Raw genomic sequence first — 22,086 nt, forward strand, 5'->3', positions numbered from 1 at the left:
CTCTTTCTCTTGGGCTTGCTTTCTGCTGTATTTGTTCTTTATTTCCACATGTACCTCCTCCTCATCCTTTCTCGTTCTGACCCGGCCCCTCCCCTCTCCCTTGCAGCAATTCCCCAAAGACACTATTAATGAAGAGATGGTGGAGCTCCTGCAGCCCTATTTTGACATGCCTGACTACAACATTGAAACAGCTAAAAGAGTGTGTGGCAATGTAGCCGGCCTCGCGTCCTGGACCAAAGCCATGGCCACTTTCTTTTCCATCAACAAGGAAGTCTTGCCCTTAAAGGTAATGTATAGCACAACATGATTGTTTGACAAATTAGAATTCACCTTGATGTGACGTTTCTTACAAATATTGTAAGAAATACATCAAGCACACACGTGCTTCGAAATCTCTCGTCTCCCTCCTCTCATGCTAACTCATAAATACACATAACGAACTTTAGCGGTGAGCAAAGCCACAGGCTACAACGCAGCCCCGCTTTCATATGAAAAAAAAAACGTTCATATCTCCAACATCTTGGCTGCTTTGTTGCAGATTATGCATCCCTGAAACAGAAAGCAAGAATGTAACCATTTTAATGCAACTTTCCATCACCCATTTGAATCAAATCAATTTAGCGCAGACCTGAAAATGCGATCTGCCCAGGCCAAACTCTGAATAACATTACAGTCACACACGTTTCACCAGAAACCTGCTGAAACATTTTCACACAGTTAATGGGGTCACAAGCTGTGAGTTCAATACTGATCCCACAATTAAATGCTAAAAAAAAAAAGATTTAGTATCGCCTGGTGACCACCAAGGTGCACCCTGTCGCTCATCCAAAGTCAGCCGGTATAGGCTTCAAACCAGCCATACTTGATTGATGATTATGAATAACTCAAAAATTGAACACAGAATATTAATCAAAATGAATGTTGGACTTTATTAGTTGGCCATCATCAGATTAGTATCTGTAAATTGACTTTACATCACACAAAATGGTCTCTATAGGATTTACAGTACACTGTTTACCACAGTGAACTCTTCTTTATCAATAAAATAGATTATTTTTTTTTTTAAATTCAAGTCAGGTATAGGGTTTACTGGTAAACAAAATGAACAGAGAGAGAGCCATAGATGAAATATGGCACTCTTCACCTTAAATTCAGAAAGTGTTGTATTCTTGTATTGAAAAACACAACAAAAAACTGTAGAGGCCCCAGAATTGAACCCTGTGGAACACCATGCAGTGTGTTCCATTATACATGTGAATTCATATCACACATTTTCACTTTCTTTTTTTGCTCGACTTAGCTCGTATGAAGGGATTAAAATAATTGAGAAATCACACGATGTACCATCACAACAGCCACAAGTCGACTACTGAGCACACCAAATTCCCTGCAGCACAGCAAGGCCAAGCAATGTAGCGAGATCACCTGCAGCCATCGATGGCAAAGCAGGGCGCATCATCACAAAACATTTAAGTCGAGTGTTTGTCTTGACCGCTGATGAATCTCTGGCTCGCCAATTTTGAATTGAACTCGGGTTAAGAACCACTGGCTTACCATTATGATATAATGGAATAATTCATCTCTATTGCTAATTTTGTAAACTATTGGATTTGGAACATTTTTGACAAATTTGGCTCACCTTGCCATTGTCACATGACCTAACTCAGAAAACAGGTGAGCCACGATTGGTTGTTACCTGACCGCTAAGCGACTATGATGTCATTTTCAGTCGACAGTCTTGAGAATAGATTACCAGTTTTACGCTCAATCTGTTTTTTGTTTTTTCTCATATGCCGTTTCTTTCACACTCCATCTACCTTTTCAACGTTTTGTGTGGAATAAAGTCAGTTACAAATCATTTTATTTTATTTTACTCTCTTTTTAAAGGCTAACTTGGCAGTGCAGGAGAATCGTCTGGCCATCGCTCACACTGACTTTCAGAAAGCTCAGGCTGAGCTGGACGCCAAGCAGGCGGAGCTGGATGTGGTGCAGAGCGAGTATGAGAAGGCCATGATGGAGAAACAGGTCAGCGGCTTCTTTTGAATCCTCAGAATAGGGACACTATTGGTCCCGCCCAATTTGGCGCCCTTGGTGAGATGTTTGATGCAGCGTGTGAGTGGTGAAGATGTGTGGCAGTATCTGTGTGTCCACACTAAGTAGAAGGGGGAAAGGGGAGGCTAAGTGAGGACACAAAATGGATTGATGGCTTCTTTTTTTTTTATAAATACAGTAAAGAACAAACTTTTTCTTTTCCTTTTTTACAGCTGAGCTTCACGGTCATTAACTCATTTGATACCAAAAACGTATAAATACGTTCTATTTTAAATGTTTAAAGTATCCCAAAGACATATTTATAAGTTTTTTATGTTTGTTTGTGTGTTTATGCTAGAGCAGGGGTGCTCAAGTTCGGTCCTCGAGAGCCCCTATCCAGCCTGTTTTCCATGTTTCTCTCCACTAACACACCTGACTCATGATCAGGATCGTTATCAGGCTCCTGCAAAGCTTGCTGATTAGCAATCATTAGATTCAGCTGTGCTGCGGGAGGGAAACATGGAAAACAGGCTGGATAGAGGCTCTCGAGGACCGAACTTGAGCACCCCTGTGCTAGAGCATACAGAATGCTTTGATGCAGCCTCTGAATGGCAGAGCACGGGTGAAGCAATGGTAGTAATTACAAAAACAGCCAGCAGGTGGCAGCAGAGTATAAGAGATCCAACAGGGCCATGTTGCAAAAAGCTCTTGTCCCCACTGTTTTAAACAGATTTGTGAATGGTGATGAAATTTATAAGCTATATTCCAATGCTAACTGCTGCAAAACGGAAAACAGATAGAAATATACTTTTTTTTTTCCCTGATGAAAGAAGAGACTCTAATCTTTCTTTTGGTAGGTTCCATGTTTTTATAGCAATAGAACACAATATTCTGTGGGCCTTGCATAATCAGTCAAAATCCAGGAGCGAAGGGGGTTGCTTCGGTGAAAATGGCTGGGAGTGAATGAGTTAAGTACCGGTGAATAAATCCTGTAGTCCTGGAATTAAGGATCATCAGTTTCAATGATGTTATGAACTCGTGATTTTTGCCAATTGTTTGAATGTACAGCACTTGGACTGTTTGATTTGAGTGTTCTTCCAAACAGATCTACTGACCTGTGTCTGTGTCCTAACTCCATTTCAGACACTACTTGAGGATGCGGAGCGCTGCAGGTACAAGATGCAGACCGCCTCCAGTCTGATCAGTGGCTTAGCCGGCGAAAAGGAGAGATGGACAGAGCAGAGCAAAGAGTTTGCTGCTCAGACCAAACGTCTCGTCGGTTGGTTTCACAGTGAATGTATTTTTTTTTCAATCTATATTGACCGATGCAATAGACGATTTATCGACGTTATCGTTCACCAGCAATAAATAGTACTGTGCGCTAGACTTCAGCTTCCCAGTGACCCTGAAAATGTATAAATGCATTTAATGTCTTTTTGCTCCAGGTGACATATTGCTTGCAACGGCGTTCTTGTCTTACTCGGGTCCGTTCAACCAGGAGTTCCGTAACCTCCTACTCAGCGATTGGCAAAATGAACTGAAGCAGCGTCAAATCCCGTTTGGCAGCAATCTCAATCTGACCGAGCTGCTGATTGATGCGCCCACTGTCAGCGAGTGGAATCTACAGGTCAGTAGTCAAATTGTCAATTTGGGCGTAACCGAGGAACAAAGACAAAAAATATGTCGCATGATACAAATGTATGTAACATTTCATTCTTTGTGTGATTACAAAGTATTAAAATGTGTGTTGTCCCTGATCCTATCTTTGTACAGGGACTCCCTAATGATGACCTGTCTATTCAGAATGGCATCATTGTCACCAAAGCTGCACGCTTCCCTCTCCTTGTTGATCCTCAAACACAAGGAAAAATATGGATTAAGAACAAAGAGGCCAGGAATGAGCTGCAGGTTTGTTTGTGGAATCTGAATCTTAACAAAAGACAAAACAATTTGTTTGGCAAAATCGGACAGGATCCGGTGGAATCGGGACATCTGGTCACCCTAAGAAAGGAGCAATAACAATTTGCTACCTATTTTTAGTGGGAGTTCATTCATTGTTTTTGCGGGGGTGTTGAATTGCGTGGCCATGGTAACAAACATCTTTTAAAAACTTTGTCTCAGTAATTGCAGTGCTTGATCCGCAGTAGAGGCTTAATTAAAAATGTTTGGTGTAGAGCAGCATTCACACAATAAAGGCATTGTGCTCTTAGTTTTTGCCTTCTTGCATTTGAAAATGCTTTTGTTCTTCAGCCTTCAGCGTAATACTTTACTGCTTCATACTTCCGGAGCGGTACAATTGGCTGTTCTTTCCTGCCTGGCCCGGTCTCTGGGCTGAATTAATGCAGTGTTGATTTAAGTTTGAAACGCAATTTATTGTAGACACAGTGCGGCGTCATTAAATTAATGCTGATCCCTGTTCTGATGTTTCTAAAAAGTGACACATCCCAAAAAGGGATGCTTTGTTTGTGCAGACCGTGGTTGGCTTTTTTTTTTATAACAAACTCATGTCAAATAATAATGATTTATTACAAAATATTAGGGCTTGGTTTAAAAAAATCGAATAATCAATATTGAATCGATTTTCCTTTTCGAGCCCTGTATCGATTTATAAAACCATGAATGCATTATTTTAATATATTTTTCCCATAAAGTCAGAAAATATAATTTAAAAAGCCAATTTAAAAAAAAAATCTTACCGTTTTCTTGAAATTTACTGGTCACATGGATTTAAAATTTTAAAGTCATTATCTTACATTTATGAAAAACCTGACTTATTGCACTTTAAGACAATTCAGAATCTTTTTAACTCATATTTACAATTATTGAATTAGAATTATGAAAGTATTTTCATCTCATCCTTGCTGCTGCGGCCAATGTTTGGGTAACACTGTAGTTATTATATCACGTGTTACTTTCATTAACAAACGAAATCATTTAACCAGTTACTGCCTCCGCAAAATTCACATTGGGATTTGGATTGGATTGAACTGAAGCAAATCGAATCGGGAAAAAATCGAAATCAAATCGAACTAAACTCTTGTGAATCGAAATCGAATCAATCGAGGAAATTAGAATCGATACCCAGCCCTACTAAATATATTCTCATTTTCTCAGATCACCTCCCTGAATCATAAATACTTCAAGAACCACCTAGAGGACAGTTTGTCTCTTGGGCGGCCCCTCTTGATTGAGGACATAGGGGAGGAGTTGGACCCTGCCCTGGATAACATTCTTGAGAAAAACTTCTTCAAGACCGGATCCACTTACAAGGTAATGACTGGAATCGACCACTTGGACATTGAGCTTCCTGGTTTTGCTGGCCCTTGTCTGTTCCAGCAAACTTGAGTCAGAATACACAAGTAAGCCTGACTTACCTTCTGACAAGAAAAAGGCGAGCCACGATGAATGCAGTTTTATTTTCCAGGTGAAAATTGGAGACAAGGAGGTGGATGTTATGAAGGGCTTCAGGCTGTATGTAACCACCAAGCTGCCTAACCCAGCATACACCCCTGAGATCAGTGCTCGCACCTCCATCATTGACTTCACCGTTACAATGAGAGGACTGGAGGACCAGCTTCTAGGCCGAGTCATTCTCAAAGAAAAGCAGGTGAAATTCCTTTGAATGCACTTGCACACACGGTTCGAATTGTTCGTTATTGGGCAGCGCTTTCATTGGGTTTATTAAGTGCTGACTCCAGTAATTCAGTACCTCCCACAGGGTTCAGAACCACTGCTTTAATGTCACCTAAAAACTGGCTTTTGTCAAGTGCACAGACTTCTTGAAGCCATTAAGTATGCGATAACAATGTTTTATGCCATCAGGAACTGGAGAAGGAGAGGACGGACCTCTTAGAGGATGTTACATCTAACAAGCGGAAGATGAAGGAGCTTGAAGACAGCCTTCTCTGCCGACTGACTAGTACACAAGTAAGAAAATACGCTCCCATGTTTACCGGGAAACCACTAAAAAGCCATTTATGAACATTGAGAACCTGAAACTAAAACATGATTCCATTTCGTCATTGCCATTGCAATTTATGTGTATTTTTATGTGTGTGTGCTTATAATTAGGGGTTACAAATTTTAATCGTAATTAATCGCACAAGTTAAATAGTTAACTCGCGATTAATCGCAAATTTTATACCTGTTCTAAATGTACGATGAAGTGTACAATTTGTCAAAGTTTTCACACTCTTGTTCTCAATTAATTTCCATGACCTTGAAAGTGTTTTTGTGACATTTGTCTTTCTACAAATGGTTAAAAGTAGCACAAAATTAGGACAAAGTTCATTATATTGGTGAATATTAGGAGTGTCAGGCGATTACATTTTTTAATCGTGATTAATTACATGACTTCAATAGTTAACTAATATATAAATTTTATATCTGTTCTAAATGTACAATGAAATATTTATATATTATATATTTTTTTCCAAGTTTTCAGACTCTTGTTAACATAAAAGTAAAAAAAAAAAAGTAAAACTAATAGAAATATGGCTGCATCTTTTTGTCAGTGGTACACAATAATAATTCATCAAATTGAATCAAATTTAAAAAGATATGATATTGATTTGTGTTGAGGTCATTTAATCTGCCACTAGATGGCATAATTGCATTTGTAAGACATTGGCGACAGCATGTTTCTTTTCATATTAAGAGCTATCTAATCTTTAATATGAAGTAACTTGTGAAATTCTGCACATTTTTAAAATTGTAAAATACAACGTGACCCCAGTCTCCACAAATATATGCATTATTATTACATTTATTACTGCTAAATTCTGCTAAAAGTGTCTCGTGTGTTGCGACTGCTTTACAAGTAAGGGGTGGTCATTAATGGCGCGTTAAAAAAATGAGTGGCGTTAAAGCACATTTAAATTCATTTAAAATGAATGCACTCATTTTGACACCCCTACTTATAATAGATCAATAGATGTGTGTATACCCATTTTTGCAAGGTTAATGATATTGCTCAGTTGAAATGTAAATATTCCTTTTACATTTCCAGTACTGGTGTGCTACGATAGCAATTCCATGTTTACACTTTCATTTTCTGACTTCCTCTCATGAATACTGTATTTCTATTTGTAGGGCTCACTAGTGGATGATGAAAGTCTGATTGCTGTTCTTGCCAACACCAAGTGCACAGCTGAGGAGGTCAATCAGAAACTACAGATTGCAGCTGACACCGAGGTTCAAATCAATGCTGCCAGGGAGGAGTATCGACCCGGTAGGTCAAAGCAGAGTTTATGTCCTTTGGGGCAATGTTTCCCCTGTCACTGAATGTGTTACAGCCCGTTTTTGTCCATCCATTCTCTATACCCTCAAGACCGGGAAGATCAGGGCAGGGTCAAATGGGGGGCTGGAGCCTATCCCAGCTTACTTAAGGCAAGAGGCCGGGTGCACCCTGGACTGACCAAGTCAATCAAGGGATGGCACTAGAGACATACAATACTATACAACCATTCACACCTACAGCCAATTGTACATCTTCAATGACTCTAAGATAATGTTAATGTGGGATGCAGTGTGTAATGTATTTTGTAATGATTACTTGTCTCTCTGCTTTCAGTGGCCACCAGGGGCAGCATTTTGTATTTCCTGATCACAGAAATGAGCATGGTGAATGTAATGTATCAGACTTCCCTGAGACAGTTCCTGGGACTTTTTGACTTTTCTCTGGCGAGGTGAGAACCCGACACATTTCTGGGTACTACTCTCTCGTTAACTGATTTAGTATTCACTAGGGGTGTTAATCGTAATTAATCGCATGACTTCAATAGTTAATCGCAAATTTTATATCTGTTCTAAATGTACAATCAAATATTTGTCATACTCTTGTTAACATAAAAGTGGGAAAAATGTTAAACTAAAAGATAATAATACAATATGGCTGCATATTTTAGTCGTTGATACACAAATTTTATAATAATTCATAACATTGAGTTAAAATTTAAAAGATGTGCTGTACTGTAAAAAAAACAAACAAGTGTGATATTGATTTGTGTTGGTCATTTTTGTGCCACTAGATGGCATAATTGCATTTTAAAGACGTTGGTGACAGCTCAGTGCATTTTTCTTTTTATATTAAGAGCTATCTAAAATAAATTAACTTGTGAAATTCTGCACATAAAATTAAAAAATACAACTTGACCCCAATATCCACGAATATATGCATATATTAAATTTATTACTTGTCGTGTCTGCTGCGTTATGACTCGAATTCTTCTAGTACAGGCTTTGCAAGTAAGAGGCGGTCACTAATCACCCTTTTAAAAAAAATTGTGGCATTAAAGTATGGAAGCGTATTGCATTCACTTGGAGAAAAAAAAAACTACTGTTTTTCTGACTAATTTTTTTGAGTATTTTTTTTTCTTTCTGTTTTTCAGAATATTTTTTTCAGTTTTGCTGATTTTTTTTTTCTGTCCAAAAAATATTCAGAAAAACAGGCTGAAAAAAAATATTCAGAAAAACAGGAGAAAAAATTATTCAGAAAAACAGGGAAAAAAATATTTGTAAAAAAAAAAACAGGAAACCAATCATTTAAAAAAACAGGGGGAAAAAATATTCAAAAAAACAACACTCCCCCAAAAAATTAGTCAGAAAAGTGAATGCAATACGCTTCCGTATTAAAGGAACTTAAAATTAACTAAAAATTAACGCACTAATTATGACACCTCTAGTATTTACTACTTCCTTCTTCAATTTAAAAAGTATTCATCATTTAGCAGTTATAGAGTTTCTGTTTTTATGTTATGGATCCGATCCAACTTTTGTTAGCCCAGACGCTAGTTTGTTTTGCAAACTCAATCAAGGATTTGTTTTCTATATTGCCACTGGCATTTTTGCACTATTTCCAAGGTGCAGTAGCAAGCAGTGAGGTATCAGCCTATTGAAAATGTGGATTCCAAAAATAGCATAGTGATCGCAGGCAGCTCATTCGTTATTATTGAAGTCTCTTCTAAAATGACAATTCTAATCTTGGACTAGACTAAAGGAAAGAAAGGGTTCTTTCCATTTATGTCCACGATGGCCATCGTCGGGCCCCTTCTGAAGAGAAATAATTTAGACACTGCAAAGCTGACAACAGACAGAGCAATCAGCCTTTTTAAAATTACATTTTTGTTTTTAACCAGTTAAATAATTCCTTGAAATATCTGTGGTTTGCATAAAGTATTTAATTCAGGGTTTTGGACAAAATCGCAGGACTGACACACCAGAGTTTTAAATATTAGATTTGGACATGAGAAAACTCTCTGTCCTGGTTTTAGTGGATCTGAGTGCAGCCTTTGATACAGTAGAGCACAATATTATTTTAAACAGGCTGCACAAAATGATCGGACTCACAAGTATGTTTTTTAATAACCTCACTGGCAGGGATTTTTCTTGTCACCATTGGTGAAGTCTCCTTGTGAGGAGCTCATAAGGTGTACTTGTGGTGTTCCCCAAGGTTCAATTTTAGGTCCAACACTTTTTAATTTATACATGTCCAAAAAAAGTACATGTCCAAAACCTAATTTCTAACAATAAACACAAACACCGAACATTAATTAAAGAAAGTTTAGAAGTACAGACGCTCCCCACCTTACGAACGAGTTACGTTCCGGACGATCGTTCGTAAGGTGAATTTGTTCGTAAGTTGCTTCAGTGCTATATTTTGTATTATAATTTATGTTTAAAGCCTATATAAGTATATTGAAGGTTTATATAAGTATGTTTAAGGCTTGTACAAGTAACCTGCATTGGTTTGTACTGAAAAAAACTTTTAATAAAATGGAGAGTATACGTACAGTACTGTACTGTACTACGTATGTTAGAGAGAGAGAGAGCGAGAGACACACACAGTATGTACATGTACGTAATAAGATAAATAAAATGAAGTTTAACTTACTTTTGGAAGATGTACTCGATGCTTAAGGAGATGATGGAGGAGGAGGAAGAAGAGGATTTTATATCATGAGAGATTCTTCGTCGTCGCTGGAATCGGCTTCAAAAGTTATTTCCTGCTTCATGGGGACCGGCGTTTCTTCCTCCTCCTCCTCGCCACGTTGCTCAGCCTCCAATGAGCTCTCACAGCGCCAATCGTCGGTATTAGCGGCGGAAAGAAGCACTACGCGCAATACAAAATCTAACTTACAGCATTTCTTTCCGAACATTTTTCCACATACTGTACGCGCAGAAATGTTCGTATGTACCGTTGTTCGTAACTCGAATGTTCGTAAGTAGGGGAGCGTCTGTAATTCAGACTCACCAGGCGATCTTGATATTCATACTGTACTATGAATGTGGAGTTTGTTTATGAATTCATCAGCATGATCATATCGAATATTACAACAATGTTACCTATTATATGTTTCCATGTACGTTACAGGTCCTTCAAAAGTCCCATCACCAGCAAGCGCATCGCCAACATTATCGAGTTCATGACCTTCAAGGTGTACAAGTATGCAGCGCGGGGCTTGTACGAGAAACACAAGTTTCTCTTTACTCTGCTCTTGACGCTGAAGATCGACATGCAATGCAGCAAGGTCAAGCACGAGGAATTTCTCACGCTTATCAAAGGTGAAAGTCAGATATGTGAGCAAATCACTTGTATTTAAATGTGCACTTTGTGAAACTGTTGGATTGCTGTTTTAAAGCCAGCTGAGTGTTTTTGCCTATATGTAGGATAGGGATCATCCGGGACTTGTATTGACATAAATTTCCCAAAACACATGACGTAAAAAAAAAATAGTAAAAGAAACATGAACCAAATACATGTTAATTGGACATAGTTAAGAATGTCTATTTATTGTTTTGAAATGAAAATATCCAAAAGGCCATGCGCTTTCAGATGCATTCAGATTTGCACCAATTAAACTCCAGTTAATTGTCAGAGTGACAAATGTACAAGAGGCTTCACCGGTTCACCCCTGGACTAGTTAATGCAAAAATCAGTTATTCCAAAGTGTTCTGTGTTCAGAGTCTGTATGTTCTTTATTAACTGATTCAAACCCCAAAACGTGTAAATACATTGTTTTAATACTTAGTCCTTCATTCCCAAAAACGCATTTATACGTTTTTTATGTTTTGTTTTGTTCTGTTTTGTTTTGTTCTGTTTTTTAATGCAAGAGCATGCATAAGGCTTTGAGGCAGCATCTAACATGCAGAGGTGGCTTAAAGCAATGGTAGCTATTACAAAAAACATCCAGCTGGTGGCAGCAGAGTATACGAGATCAGCCAGGGCCATGTTGCAACAAGCTCTTTTTGACAGTGTTTTTAACAGGAATGTGAATTATGATGAAACTTAGCTATAATGCTAATGTTAATTGCCGCACAATGGAAACAGACACAAATACTTTTGTTTCCTAATGAAAGAAGAGACTCTAATGTTTATTTTGGTAGATTCCATGTTTTTATAGTAATAGAACACAATATTAATAATGGGCCTTGCAAAATCAGTCAAAATCCAGTATAACAACTGGGCGCGAAGGGGGTTGCTTCAGTGAAAATGGCTGGGAGTGAATGAGTTAAGAGCAACTCTTAGGTCCCCTACTAAAAGTACATTGAGTTGAATTTGACGTGACCTCGCAACTGCAAATCCCAGTAGAAGCCAGCCCTACAGAAAAAACATGTATTCATGGTGCCAGCTTGCAACAGATAAAAGCAACAACTGGGAAAAGATCCTAAAGGCTCCTTGACAACGTTAAACTAAAATGAGAAATATTTGTTTAAATGTTACATTTAGTGGCTACCCATAAATATTTAAAACATATTGGAACCAAAGACAACTGCTTCTCAATGCAAAAATAAAAGAAATCAGGCGTGGACTATTTAAAAGGCCAAAGCTTACACAGTCGACATGCATGCAGATCCACCATCTGCCAGTTCAGACCTGTTGAACGGTGACTCAGTATGAATTCATTTTTACAATAAGGTGTAATTTAATCCATTTGATCTCATTAGACAAAACAGTGGCATGACTAAAAAACACACTGGCAGATGTTTAACGAAATCGAGTTAGGACTTCCACTGCTTAGTTCCAACCGTTTTTTTTGGTTGCTCCTTTGACAATAAGCAAGTGAATGTTTCATGACGGAATACATTTTTGTGACTTTGTGTAACATTCAGGAGGTGCATCCCTGGACCTAAAGGCGTGCCCTCCCAAACCTGCAAAATGGATACTTGACATGACCTGGCTCAATCTTGTGGCCCTCAGCAAACACTGGGAGTTCTCTGATGTACTGGATCAGGTACAACACACGCCTTTCTGGTTCCTATGGATATTTTTCCAAAACGTTATTTGCTCCTAGAAGCAAGTCAAACGTCTGTTGATGCACAAACACATGCACACACATGGGTGACTGACAGCCAGGTAGCTCCCATTTGGCGTGAGAAAGTCACTGCTCTGTAAAATGAGCTTAGTTCGGAGAAACTTCAATTAGTTTTTGAAAAGCATGTGAGCACACTCACTCAATTCCACGTGCGTACTCCTGACTTGATGATTAACATGAAGCGGTGGATTAACAATTCTTTGTTTAATGAAATTAGCCTCCAAGATTGTGATGTCTGTGAAGAGAAAGTCCAAACCATCTGAGGCCCTGTCTAGCTCAAACTTCAAACAAACCAGTTCTAAACACACTACACCAACTGTAAAGCTGCGCTTTACTGTAGAACTGGCAAAAAATAAATAAATAATACAAGTGTGGATTATAAAGTTATATTTAATTCACAACAGCTGGGAAAACATATCAAGAACATCCTGATCCTTAAATACATGGATAGTGTGCTTAAATAAATATGAAGTAAAATAGTAAATCTACTGGCCCACAAATTCATCCACATCAACAAATATCTTCTTTTACGCTAAGCTACATTAGATAACTTGTTGATCGAATGCTTCACACATTTTGCTTTGTTAGAGAAAGTCAAGATTCAGCTGGGGGAAAAAATGTAATGGAAAGTCTAATGTTTGACATATTATAACAACTTTTTCAACCATTTTGTATGTAAAGGCATGCAATGATAATAATAATAATAATAATAATAATAATAATAATACATTCAATTTGTAATGAACTTTTCATCAACATAATCTCAAAGTGCAGAGAGAGAGAGAACAAATTTAAATCATGTTCATTATTAAATGTTATAGGCCTTTCTAAATAAAAAGGTTTTAGGCCCTGATTTAAAAGAGTCCAGGCTCTGGGTGGCCCTTTGGGCTCTGGGCTGGGAGCCTGTTCCAGAGTCGAGGTGCGGCTGCGCACTTACCTAATACGTAAATGCTGTGAGGGGTGAGACTATTCAATAGAAACCCAGTTTAATACTTTTGGATCAAGATGGCAACAGCAATTGATAATCTCGGAAACAACTTTTTGGATGGATATGCCAAAGCATTTGTAACCTGTTCATTTTTAATGTGTATAAGTGGCACCATGATGTGATTGTGAATACTGAACACGTGGTTCTGACAATTTCAATTGTGTTCTGAGAAATGTGCCAAAGCGACTGAGAAACATAATTAATTAATTAATTAATCAATGGTGTTTCCATTTATTTCAATAGGGAAACCCTTGGGATAAAAACAGTTTTCAAAATCTGAAAAAGTATTTGATATGCGAGTAAATTGAGTAATGAGCTTAGTCACTGAACAAATTAAACTCGTAAGTCAAGGTACCTCTGGACATAGATCTGTGTAATTAGTATTTATTGTGGGGCGGCATGGCTCAGTGGAAGAGTGGTCATCGCACATCCATGAGGTTGTGAGTTTGATCCGCACCCCTGGTGACCATGTCCTTGAGCAAGACACTGAACCTCGATTTGCTCCTAGTGGATCTGACCGCGCCCTGCAGGGCAGCAACCGACCGCTGGTGTGTGAATGTGTGCGTGAATGGGTAAAATGTGAGGCGTTGTGAAGCACTTTGGACACCATATGGTGTAGTTAAAGCATTATATATATATATATATATATATATATATATATATATATATATATATATATATATATATATATATATATATATATATATATATATATATATATATATATATTTTTTTTTAAACTGTCAATTTATCATATTCAAAGAAACATTTTTACTGGAAAAGTAGACTGATCAGTAGCAAAACCTGCTGAGGATTGGTGCAGAAAGGCTCATGTTCATTTTGTTCCCAAAACACATTAGAGCAATTTGGACAATTAGTGACGTGTTAGTGACGCGAGGTGTGCACAAGGAATATGTATCATCATTTAATAGAAACTTCTGATGGCTCCTCTCTTTATTTGAACGCTAATTCTGATCATTTGAGCTTGATTAACCAAAACTGAAATGGCTTTCTGATTCATTCACTCCCAGCCATTTTCACTGAAGCAACCCCCTTTGCTCCCGGCTGTTTTACTGGATTTTGACTGATTTTGCAAGACCCACAGAAATATTGTATTCTATTGCTAAAAAAACATGGAACCGACCAAAAGATTAGAGTCTCTTCTTTCATCGGACAAAAAAGTACATTTGTATCTGTTTCCGTTTTGCAGCAATTAGTATTAGAATATAGATAAGTTTCATCATTATTCACAAATCTGTTTGAAACTGTGGGGAAAAGAGCTTTTTGCAACATGGCCCTGGCTGATCTCTTATACTCTACTGCTACCTGCTGGCTGTTTATATAACTACCATTTCCTCAACCGTTTTCTTCAGTTCAGAGGCTGCATCAAAGCCTGTATGCTCTAGCATAAAAATAAAAACATTTTTAAAAAACGTATAAATACGTCTTTTGGACCCTGTTAATATTTAAAATAGAACATATTTATATGTTTTGGGAGCAAATGAGTTAATATTAAAATATATGTCAAATATTTGCTATTTTTCATTTGTCTCGCTTTTCATCTTTTCCTCACAGATAAATTGCAATGAGAAGCAGTGGAAGGTGTGGTTTGATAAGGAAGCACCAGAGGAGGAAAAGGTCCCAAATTCCTACGATCAGGCACTGGACTGTTTTAGGCGCCTGCTTCTTATTCGCTGCTGGTGTCCCGACCGAACTATTGCACAGGTTAGAAATGACGTGATATTTTGACTAAAATTGTATTATAGGGCTGTACCCCTAAAAACAATAGTAGCAATCTGGGTGGGCCCTGGATTATTTATTTTTTTGCTCGGACCAGCCCTTCATAATTAACAGAGCACAACAGACTAGTAAAGCGGATACAAGACCCTAATGGCAGATGGTTAATTTAAACACAGCCCAGAGCTGGAAATTGAATAAAAATTAGTTTTTCTGGTTTAAAAAGCTCATAATTTACATTAATATGTCCCCAGGTCAAAGCTTTTCAAAAATTAAGAGCGGCATATATAATATTTGATGAAGCATCTGCCTTTCACAGGCTTTCTGAGCTCGAGTCGCTGTACTGGCTAATGGACATTTACTTTGCTCCTGATAGACTGTTTAGTTGCATCATGCTTTTAAGCCTGAAGTGGAGTTGTTGTTACACTCACAAACAGTAGCGCAGCTGTCCTTTTCGGATCTCTTAAAGCAAGGTTTACTCCTGACTCAAAAGGAAGGAAACACATACCTCGAACCTTTCATTCAGTAGACAGCCTTGCAGAAAGTACAGGGGGGGTAGAAATCTGTCCAAAATTGCTCATCTGAATTATCATTGCTTCATTTATCTCACATCACTCTCATCATCTCCCGCAGGCCCGTAAATACATAATGGATGCAATGGGGGAGAAGTACACCGAAGGGGCCATTCTTGACTTGGAACAGACATGGGAGGAATCCGACTCGCGAACGCCTCTGATCTGTTTCTTGTCAATGGGTTCTGACCCAACAGACTCCATCATTGCTTTGGGAAAACGACTGAAGATTGAGACCCGATATGTCTCCATGGGACAAGGACAAGAGGTCCATGCCCGTAAACTTCTGCAGCAGAACATAGCTAATGTAAGTGTCCAAAAATGTATTCCTTTTTAAGCTCTGTAAAATGTTCTCGCAAAGCATGTTTTTTGGACTCTTGACAATATCTGACAATATTTATTGTCTTCAGGGCGGCTGGGCCTTACTCCAGAACTGCCACCTTGGTCTGGATTTCATGGATGAGCTAATGGACATAATAGCAGAGACAGACTTTGTCCATGACAGTTTCCGCCTGTGGATGACCACTGAGGTTCACAGACTCTTCCCTATCACCCTTCTCCAAATGTCCATCAAATTTACAAATGAGCCCCCACAGGGCTTGAAGGCGGGGCTTAAAAGGACCTATGGAGGTACAGTAGTGTTCCTAGTCAGAAACATTGTAGGAAGATGACTCATTATAACCTTTATAACCATATGTAACGCCCGATACATATTGAATTAATTTTTGGTGTGTGTTTCCCAAGACTTTTGTCCATAATACAGTTAGGGCCCAACCAGTTAATCGGACGGCTGATTAAATCGGCTGATTATGGTCAAAATAATCAGGCAAATGTTGTCAATGAACCCAGAATTCACCATGTTTCTTGCCTAGCAAGCAGTTAGCGTATGCAATTCTGCCATCTCTAAGTGTCCTTTAAGCTGTTTAATGGAATTCACTATAAAACAAAACACACAAGAAGAAGAATTGCACACATTGTATATTTAAATACAAAACATGCTTCGTTTTTAAACCATCGCTAGCGCTAAAGTGCTAATGTTGACATGCTAATGGGAAATTAGCATTGTCTTTATGAGTGGTATTTCTACAAATAAAGAATATTAACACACAAACCCTGTGGAAACACAAACACACAGGTAAGGTAACGCTAGAAAATTAATAAATAAAGCAGCACAAGTTAAATCAAACGTACTTTGTACATTTGTTAAATAGGAAACACCTTCAACTACTGGTAACACACATGTGATTAAGGATTAAGGTCCTTCTAACTTCATTAATTAAATGCATTGTACCACGCAACACATTTTGGGAACTGAAAAGGAAAGTTATTTCCTTGACCAATATATTTACAACTGACACCTGCCGGTCTGCGAATAGCGAAAATCGGCGTATAATTGACACCCACTGAAATGCATTGGGGGATTTTATTTTATTTTATGCATTATACATATATTTTTTAATTAATCGGCTGATCAATCAGGATTTTTTTCCTGCCATCGGCCTAAAAAAAATCCATATTGGTCCGGCCCTAATTACAATCATATAAAGAGGTTGCTGATCCAGATCCAACACCTTTCAGATGAGACGGCAAGACCAGTTCTTTGCTTAGGTTAATTTTAAAGGAAAAGAATCAGGATTTTCAAAGCAAGGCAGCCGAATTGTGCTTGTGCTAAAAAAAGATTCACACATCCTGACCTCAGTCAATTCTCTACTTGGGTCCAAGATCGTTGCCAAGCATAAATATGGCAGAAATGAATAAAAATGTAAACAGATCGATCTGTTCATCACAGAGGCGCCTGATAGATGATTGAAAAAGGAAGTCAGTTATTAACAGATTCTCCCCCCCACCCCTCACCCCGTTTCTCAAAACATATCTAATTTGTGTGGCTCAGAAGAAACTGTGCAGAAAAAATGTGCATATAAATTCATTAAGATGGTTGCCCTGACACTAACAGCATGCAAGGTTCTTGAAATTTTAAATAAGCAAGTGACTGTTTTGTTTGGAGCGAGCGGGATAAAATAAATAATTAAATTAATATGTATAAACCAGCTGTGTGTGCCTGCATCAAGCTGAAAGGGATACATGAGATTCCCAAGGGACAATTGAAAAGTGCGGCGTGCTTACTTTCAGCACTTAGTTCTCCTTCAGTGGATAATTTCAATTCTGTATGAGATCAGAAACAAACACATGTAGAATATATTGAACTACATATTTTCCCCTTAAGCCTGCAAAAGAGTTGTTTTGTGACTTTTTGTTAGCCGAAGTACTAAATAAACCACTTTTGTTTTCCAGAGGATTTTATGATGACATACTGTTTCAAATTATTTCGCCACACTTTTTATCCACTTGGAGCGGCGTGGGTGATATCTTTGAGTTTTATAAACCCCTTTGAGTTGCCGGCTAAATCAGCTAAAGTAACACATAAGCTTTCTGCTTCAGGAAGACTTTTTGTCATAACTCCCAATTTTACACCTGTCGCTAATGCATAAATCCATGTTTCCCTCACCAGGCATTAACCAGGACCTTTTGGATGTCAGCAACATGACCCAGTGGAAGCCGATTCTATATGGCGTTGCATTTCTTCATAGCACTGTTCAGGAAAGGAGAAAGTATGGCCCCCTGGGATGGAACATTCCCTATGAGTTTAACCAGGCTGACTTTAATGCCACCGTGCAGTTTGTTCAGAACCACCTTGATGACATGGATGCCAAGAAGGTAAGAAAACTGTGACAAATGAAGAGAATATTTTGAAGAGCAGAGATTTTCTGTGTTGGTTTGTGAATTCCCCCCAAAATGGTGGCCTCCGTCCGGCGTGCAGTAAATAACTGGGTGCATCGTCTGCGAGTTACAATAGGTTGCAATAATTCAGGTTAACAATAACACTGAATAATTGAATTTAACTGAACTGAACTGAATTGAACAGTTTAAGAGCATCTTAACTCATTTGCTCCAGCACGTTCTATTTTAAATAATGCCATGGTCCCAAAAACGTATTTATACGTTTTTATGTTGTTGTTGTTTTAATGCTAGAGCGTATAGAAGGCTTTGATTCAGCTTCTGACCTGAAGAGGTCACTTCAAGCAATGGTAGTTATTACAAAAAATGGCCAGCAGATGGCAGCAGAGTATAAGAGATCAGCCAGGGCCATGATGCAACAAGCTCTTTTCCGCAGTGTTTTCAAAAGCTTTGTGAATAATGATGAATAATAATAATAATGAAACGTATCTATATTCTAATGCTGAGAGGTTCCATGTTTTTATAGCAATAGAACACAATATTCTGTGGGCCTTGCAAAATCTGTCAAAATCTAGTAAAACAGCCGGGAGCAAAGGGGGGTGTTTTAGTGAAAATGGCTGAGAGTGAATAAGTTAAGCCCTGGGCAGCATTTTATTTTGAAATGGCTTGGTCAGAACCATCAAAAAGCTCAAAAACGGGTCGCAATACCGCCTAGGGATAGACATTCCCCTTTGTGCAGAACGTCATGATGTTCTCCATCGCCTGCTGGTTCCGCTCACTCCATCATTGCAAGTGAAAGCGGCACCAGAGAACTGAAATATACACTCTTAACAGTCAGGACGCTTTCTTCCACGTGTGCGCAGCAGCACATCGGCGCCAATTGCCCGTGCAGCAGGATTCAGAGGAGAAAGCAACCTTTGTGCTCACGACCGTTCAGCTCCTCAACTCCAAACCCTCACAGCCCCTTCCTGCTCCTACAATGGATCGCTCACCCACTTTGCACTTAACTGTAACCTTTACAAAAAAAATTCCCTGAATGGAAGAGAATTTTAAGTGCTCACATGCCATGTACAAAGGGGTTTAGGCATGGATGAGTGCAGCACAGTGTGAGAGTGCAGGCCGAAGGGGGAAACAAGTGGTAGGGAAAATGTTCAAGATGCCAATATTAGGGGTTTGGCGCCTTGCTTAAGGGCACCTGGGAGTTTGAGGGTTTTGCGCAGGATCTTAGCTGTTCCAAGTATTGCGCTCTTCTGCCCGGATATGGTACTTAATTTATACAGTATAGCGCTTTGCCATCAAATGCGGAGAACGAATTTCACTCCACTTAAGTGGGTGTGACAATCAATGCTACTTTAACTTTAATCATTCACCGAATGATGACGCAGTATCAAGCAACTGGGGGTTCAGTATCTTACTCAAGGATACTTCGACATGGTCACAATGGCAAGGGATCGAACCCACAACCTCTGGGTTGCGAGATAACCGCCTTACCGCTGATCCACGCTGCACGCGATATGTCGGATGTGGTTTCTGCTGGAGCCATCCACTGGGGGGTTACTTTCCCCAATGCCCCGATCACTGCTGGCACCGCTGTTGCCTTTACACTTAACATTTTTCTATAGTTCTTCCTTCAGTCCGTGGTATTTCTCCATCTTTAGTTGTTCCGTTTTCCGGCTGCTGTTATCATTTGAGATTGCTACACCTATTACGACTGCTGTCTTTTAACGTTTAACCACCACCACTATGGCAGGTTGGTTAGCTATCAGCAGTTTGTCAGTCTGGATCTGGAAGTCCTACAGGATTTTGGCCAGGCTGTTCTTGATCACTTGGGACCTTTTGTCCATATTTGGTACAGATTTTTCTGTACTATTCCTGCTTGCATGCCAGCATCTTCCACCCTGCTGTGACATGATGCCCCGTCTCTGGGGGCTTCTTTGCACAGACTTCACCTGGCGTCCTATTTGACGTAGTAGAACCCAGCCTCTATTGATTTTGTGTTTAGGGCCTGTTCTTATGCTGCCATGATTAGTGCCTCCGTGCTGTCTTTCAGTCTAACCAAAGATATGTTTTCTCGATTTCAGCCACTTCTTCAAATTGTCAGGGGTACATGCCACGCAGGAGCTTGTCGTTCCATGACTGCCCATCTGGCTCCTTCTCCTTTCTGGGCTACTGCTGCCTGAGGCATTCACTAAGCATGTTGTCACAGGGGATCCAGCATTTTGATGTATTCTTGGAGGCCTGTGTTTCCTTCTGGATTGTGTCCATGGCCACTGTTGCGTTTTCCCACCGTTTTTAGCTCTTTCTATTTGAAGACGTTGATCTTTTCCTTTAGATTTTTGATGGATGTTGCTTGAGTTCCTTTGCTGTTGCTTTGGTCAGCAGCAGAGATGGCTCAGCAGTTACCTATTTAATGTGTAAAAATAATAGCACCTGAGATGATTTTTCCTGATAGGAAAAGGGAGGCGTATGCTTACATTTATTTCTTCAAGTGGTCAACCCAACTGGTAACAAATGGTGTCAATTAAGAGTATGTGTATTATATACATATACATATCCACATACAGTAGTGTGCATGTGTGTGCCTACTGTTATTCTAAAAAGTAATATCAGCGTGGTTTCTGTTCCACAGGGTGTGTCCTGGACTACAGTGCGATATATGATTGGCGAAATTCAGTATGGGGGCCGCGTAACCGATGACTATGACAAGCGCCTTCTCAACACCTTTGCCAAAGTTTGGTTTAGTGAGGAAATGTTTGGAACTACATTTAACTTCTATAAAGGCTATAACATCCCGAAATGTTCCAGTGTGGACCAGTATTTTTCATATATCCAGGTAAGATTATTTCAGTCAATGTATTTGCTTTAAAACGTTTTTTTTTTGTTACAAAACAATTAACATTGCTCACATCACATCTAGATTTAGACTGCAATGAGTCCAGATTAAGTGCAAGCATGCTCCTTTTCCCACACAATATTTCAGATTTATATCAGTGTGCTGAACTGCGGTGGGCAGCTCCTTTGCTTGTTTCATTATGATGGATGTTGGTGGCTGCCAGGCTCTGTAAACCTACTGTGTTTTGAAATAAAGCCACACACGCAGCTATATTACTTTATATACATATTTTCTATCAAGACATTAAACCACATATTAATTGATTATTTGCTTTCACTTGGACATAAGAATGTATGTGATCATACAATCAATTGTATGTTTAAATTATTGCAGGAAGACAAGAACTAGTCATATTTTCCCAAATACAAACAGACAAAAGATAACCTCCCATACAAGCAATAATTCATTTTTTACTTTATTTCAAAGCACAGCTAGATGAGGTTAAGTGATTTGGCTAACATATATGCTGCATATATTTTAAAAGCATGTGTTTTTTTTTAAGGATTGTTCAGCTCAGTGGCGTGCACAGAGATTTTGGGGGGCAAGTGCACTGGGGGGGAAAAAAGGGCACTTTTGTGCACAAGGAATATACCTTACTGACAATTCCGAGATGACGTCACAAGTCAAGATGGCCGTCAATTTGGTGAACGTAATCTGCTCATCAAAAAGTGTTGGACTTTACATTGTTGTAATTCTATTTGTGAGGATTATTATGATTTCAAAATGTGATGAGATGTCATTTGTATGATAGCAGATTGTAATGCTTTTTCCTGTGACTGTTTGTTTTCACCATATAAAGGAAGCATTTGCATTGTG

The 22,086-nt window shown here is 38.8% G+C and overlaps 1 protein-coding gene across 2 annotated transcripts in view; it reads left to right on the forward strand.

Annotated features, from left to right (window-relative positions):
* The window catches only part of dnah5 (dynein, axonemal, heavy chain 5), a 97,477-nt gene that overhangs the window by 65,160 nt on the left and 10,231 nt on the right, over positions 1 to 22,086 (forward strand). For both annotated transcript variants that reach the window (XM_077574836.1, XM_077574837.1), the window contains 17 exons: positions 107 to 286; positions 1,888 to 2,025; positions 3,175 to 3,310; positions 3,477 to 3,658; positions 3,805 to 3,939; positions 5,146 to 5,301; positions 5,456 to 5,638; positions 5,854 to 5,958; positions 7,123 to 7,261; positions 7,604 to 7,718; positions 10,403 to 10,593; positions 12,142 to 12,263; positions 14,908 to 15,057; positions 15,703 to 15,948; positions 16,052 to 16,271; positions 18,151 to 18,356; positions 21,007 to 21,210. In XM_077574836.1, the coding sequence (XP_077430962.1) occupies positions 107 to 286; positions 1,888 to 2,025; positions 3,175 to 3,310; positions 3,477 to 3,658; positions 3,805 to 3,939; positions 5,146 to 5,301; positions 5,456 to 5,638; positions 5,854 to 5,958; positions 7,123 to 7,261; positions 7,604 to 7,718; positions 10,403 to 10,593; positions 12,142 to 12,263; positions 14,908 to 15,057; positions 15,703 to 15,948; positions 16,052 to 16,271; positions 18,151 to 18,356; positions 21,007 to 21,210 (2,808 nt within the window). The remainder of the gene's footprint in view (positions 1 to 106; positions 287 to 1,887; positions 2,026 to 3,174; positions 3,311 to 3,476; positions 3,659 to 3,804; positions 3,940 to 5,145; positions 5,302 to 5,455; positions 5,639 to 5,853; positions 5,959 to 7,122; positions 7,262 to 7,603; positions 7,719 to 10,402; positions 10,594 to 12,141; positions 12,264 to 14,907; positions 15,058 to 15,702; positions 15,949 to 16,051; positions 16,272 to 18,150; positions 18,357 to 21,006; positions 21,211 to 22,086) is intronic.

Source organism: Vanacampus margaritifer, chromosome 9 (genome assembly GCF_051991255.1).
Source record: "Vanacampus margaritifer isolate UIUO_Vmar chromosome 9, RoL_Vmar_1.0, whole genome shotgun sequence".
NCBI classification, from domain to species: Eukaryota; Metazoa; Chordata; class Actinopteri; order Syngnathiformes; family Syngnathidae; genus Vanacampus; species Vanacampus margaritifer.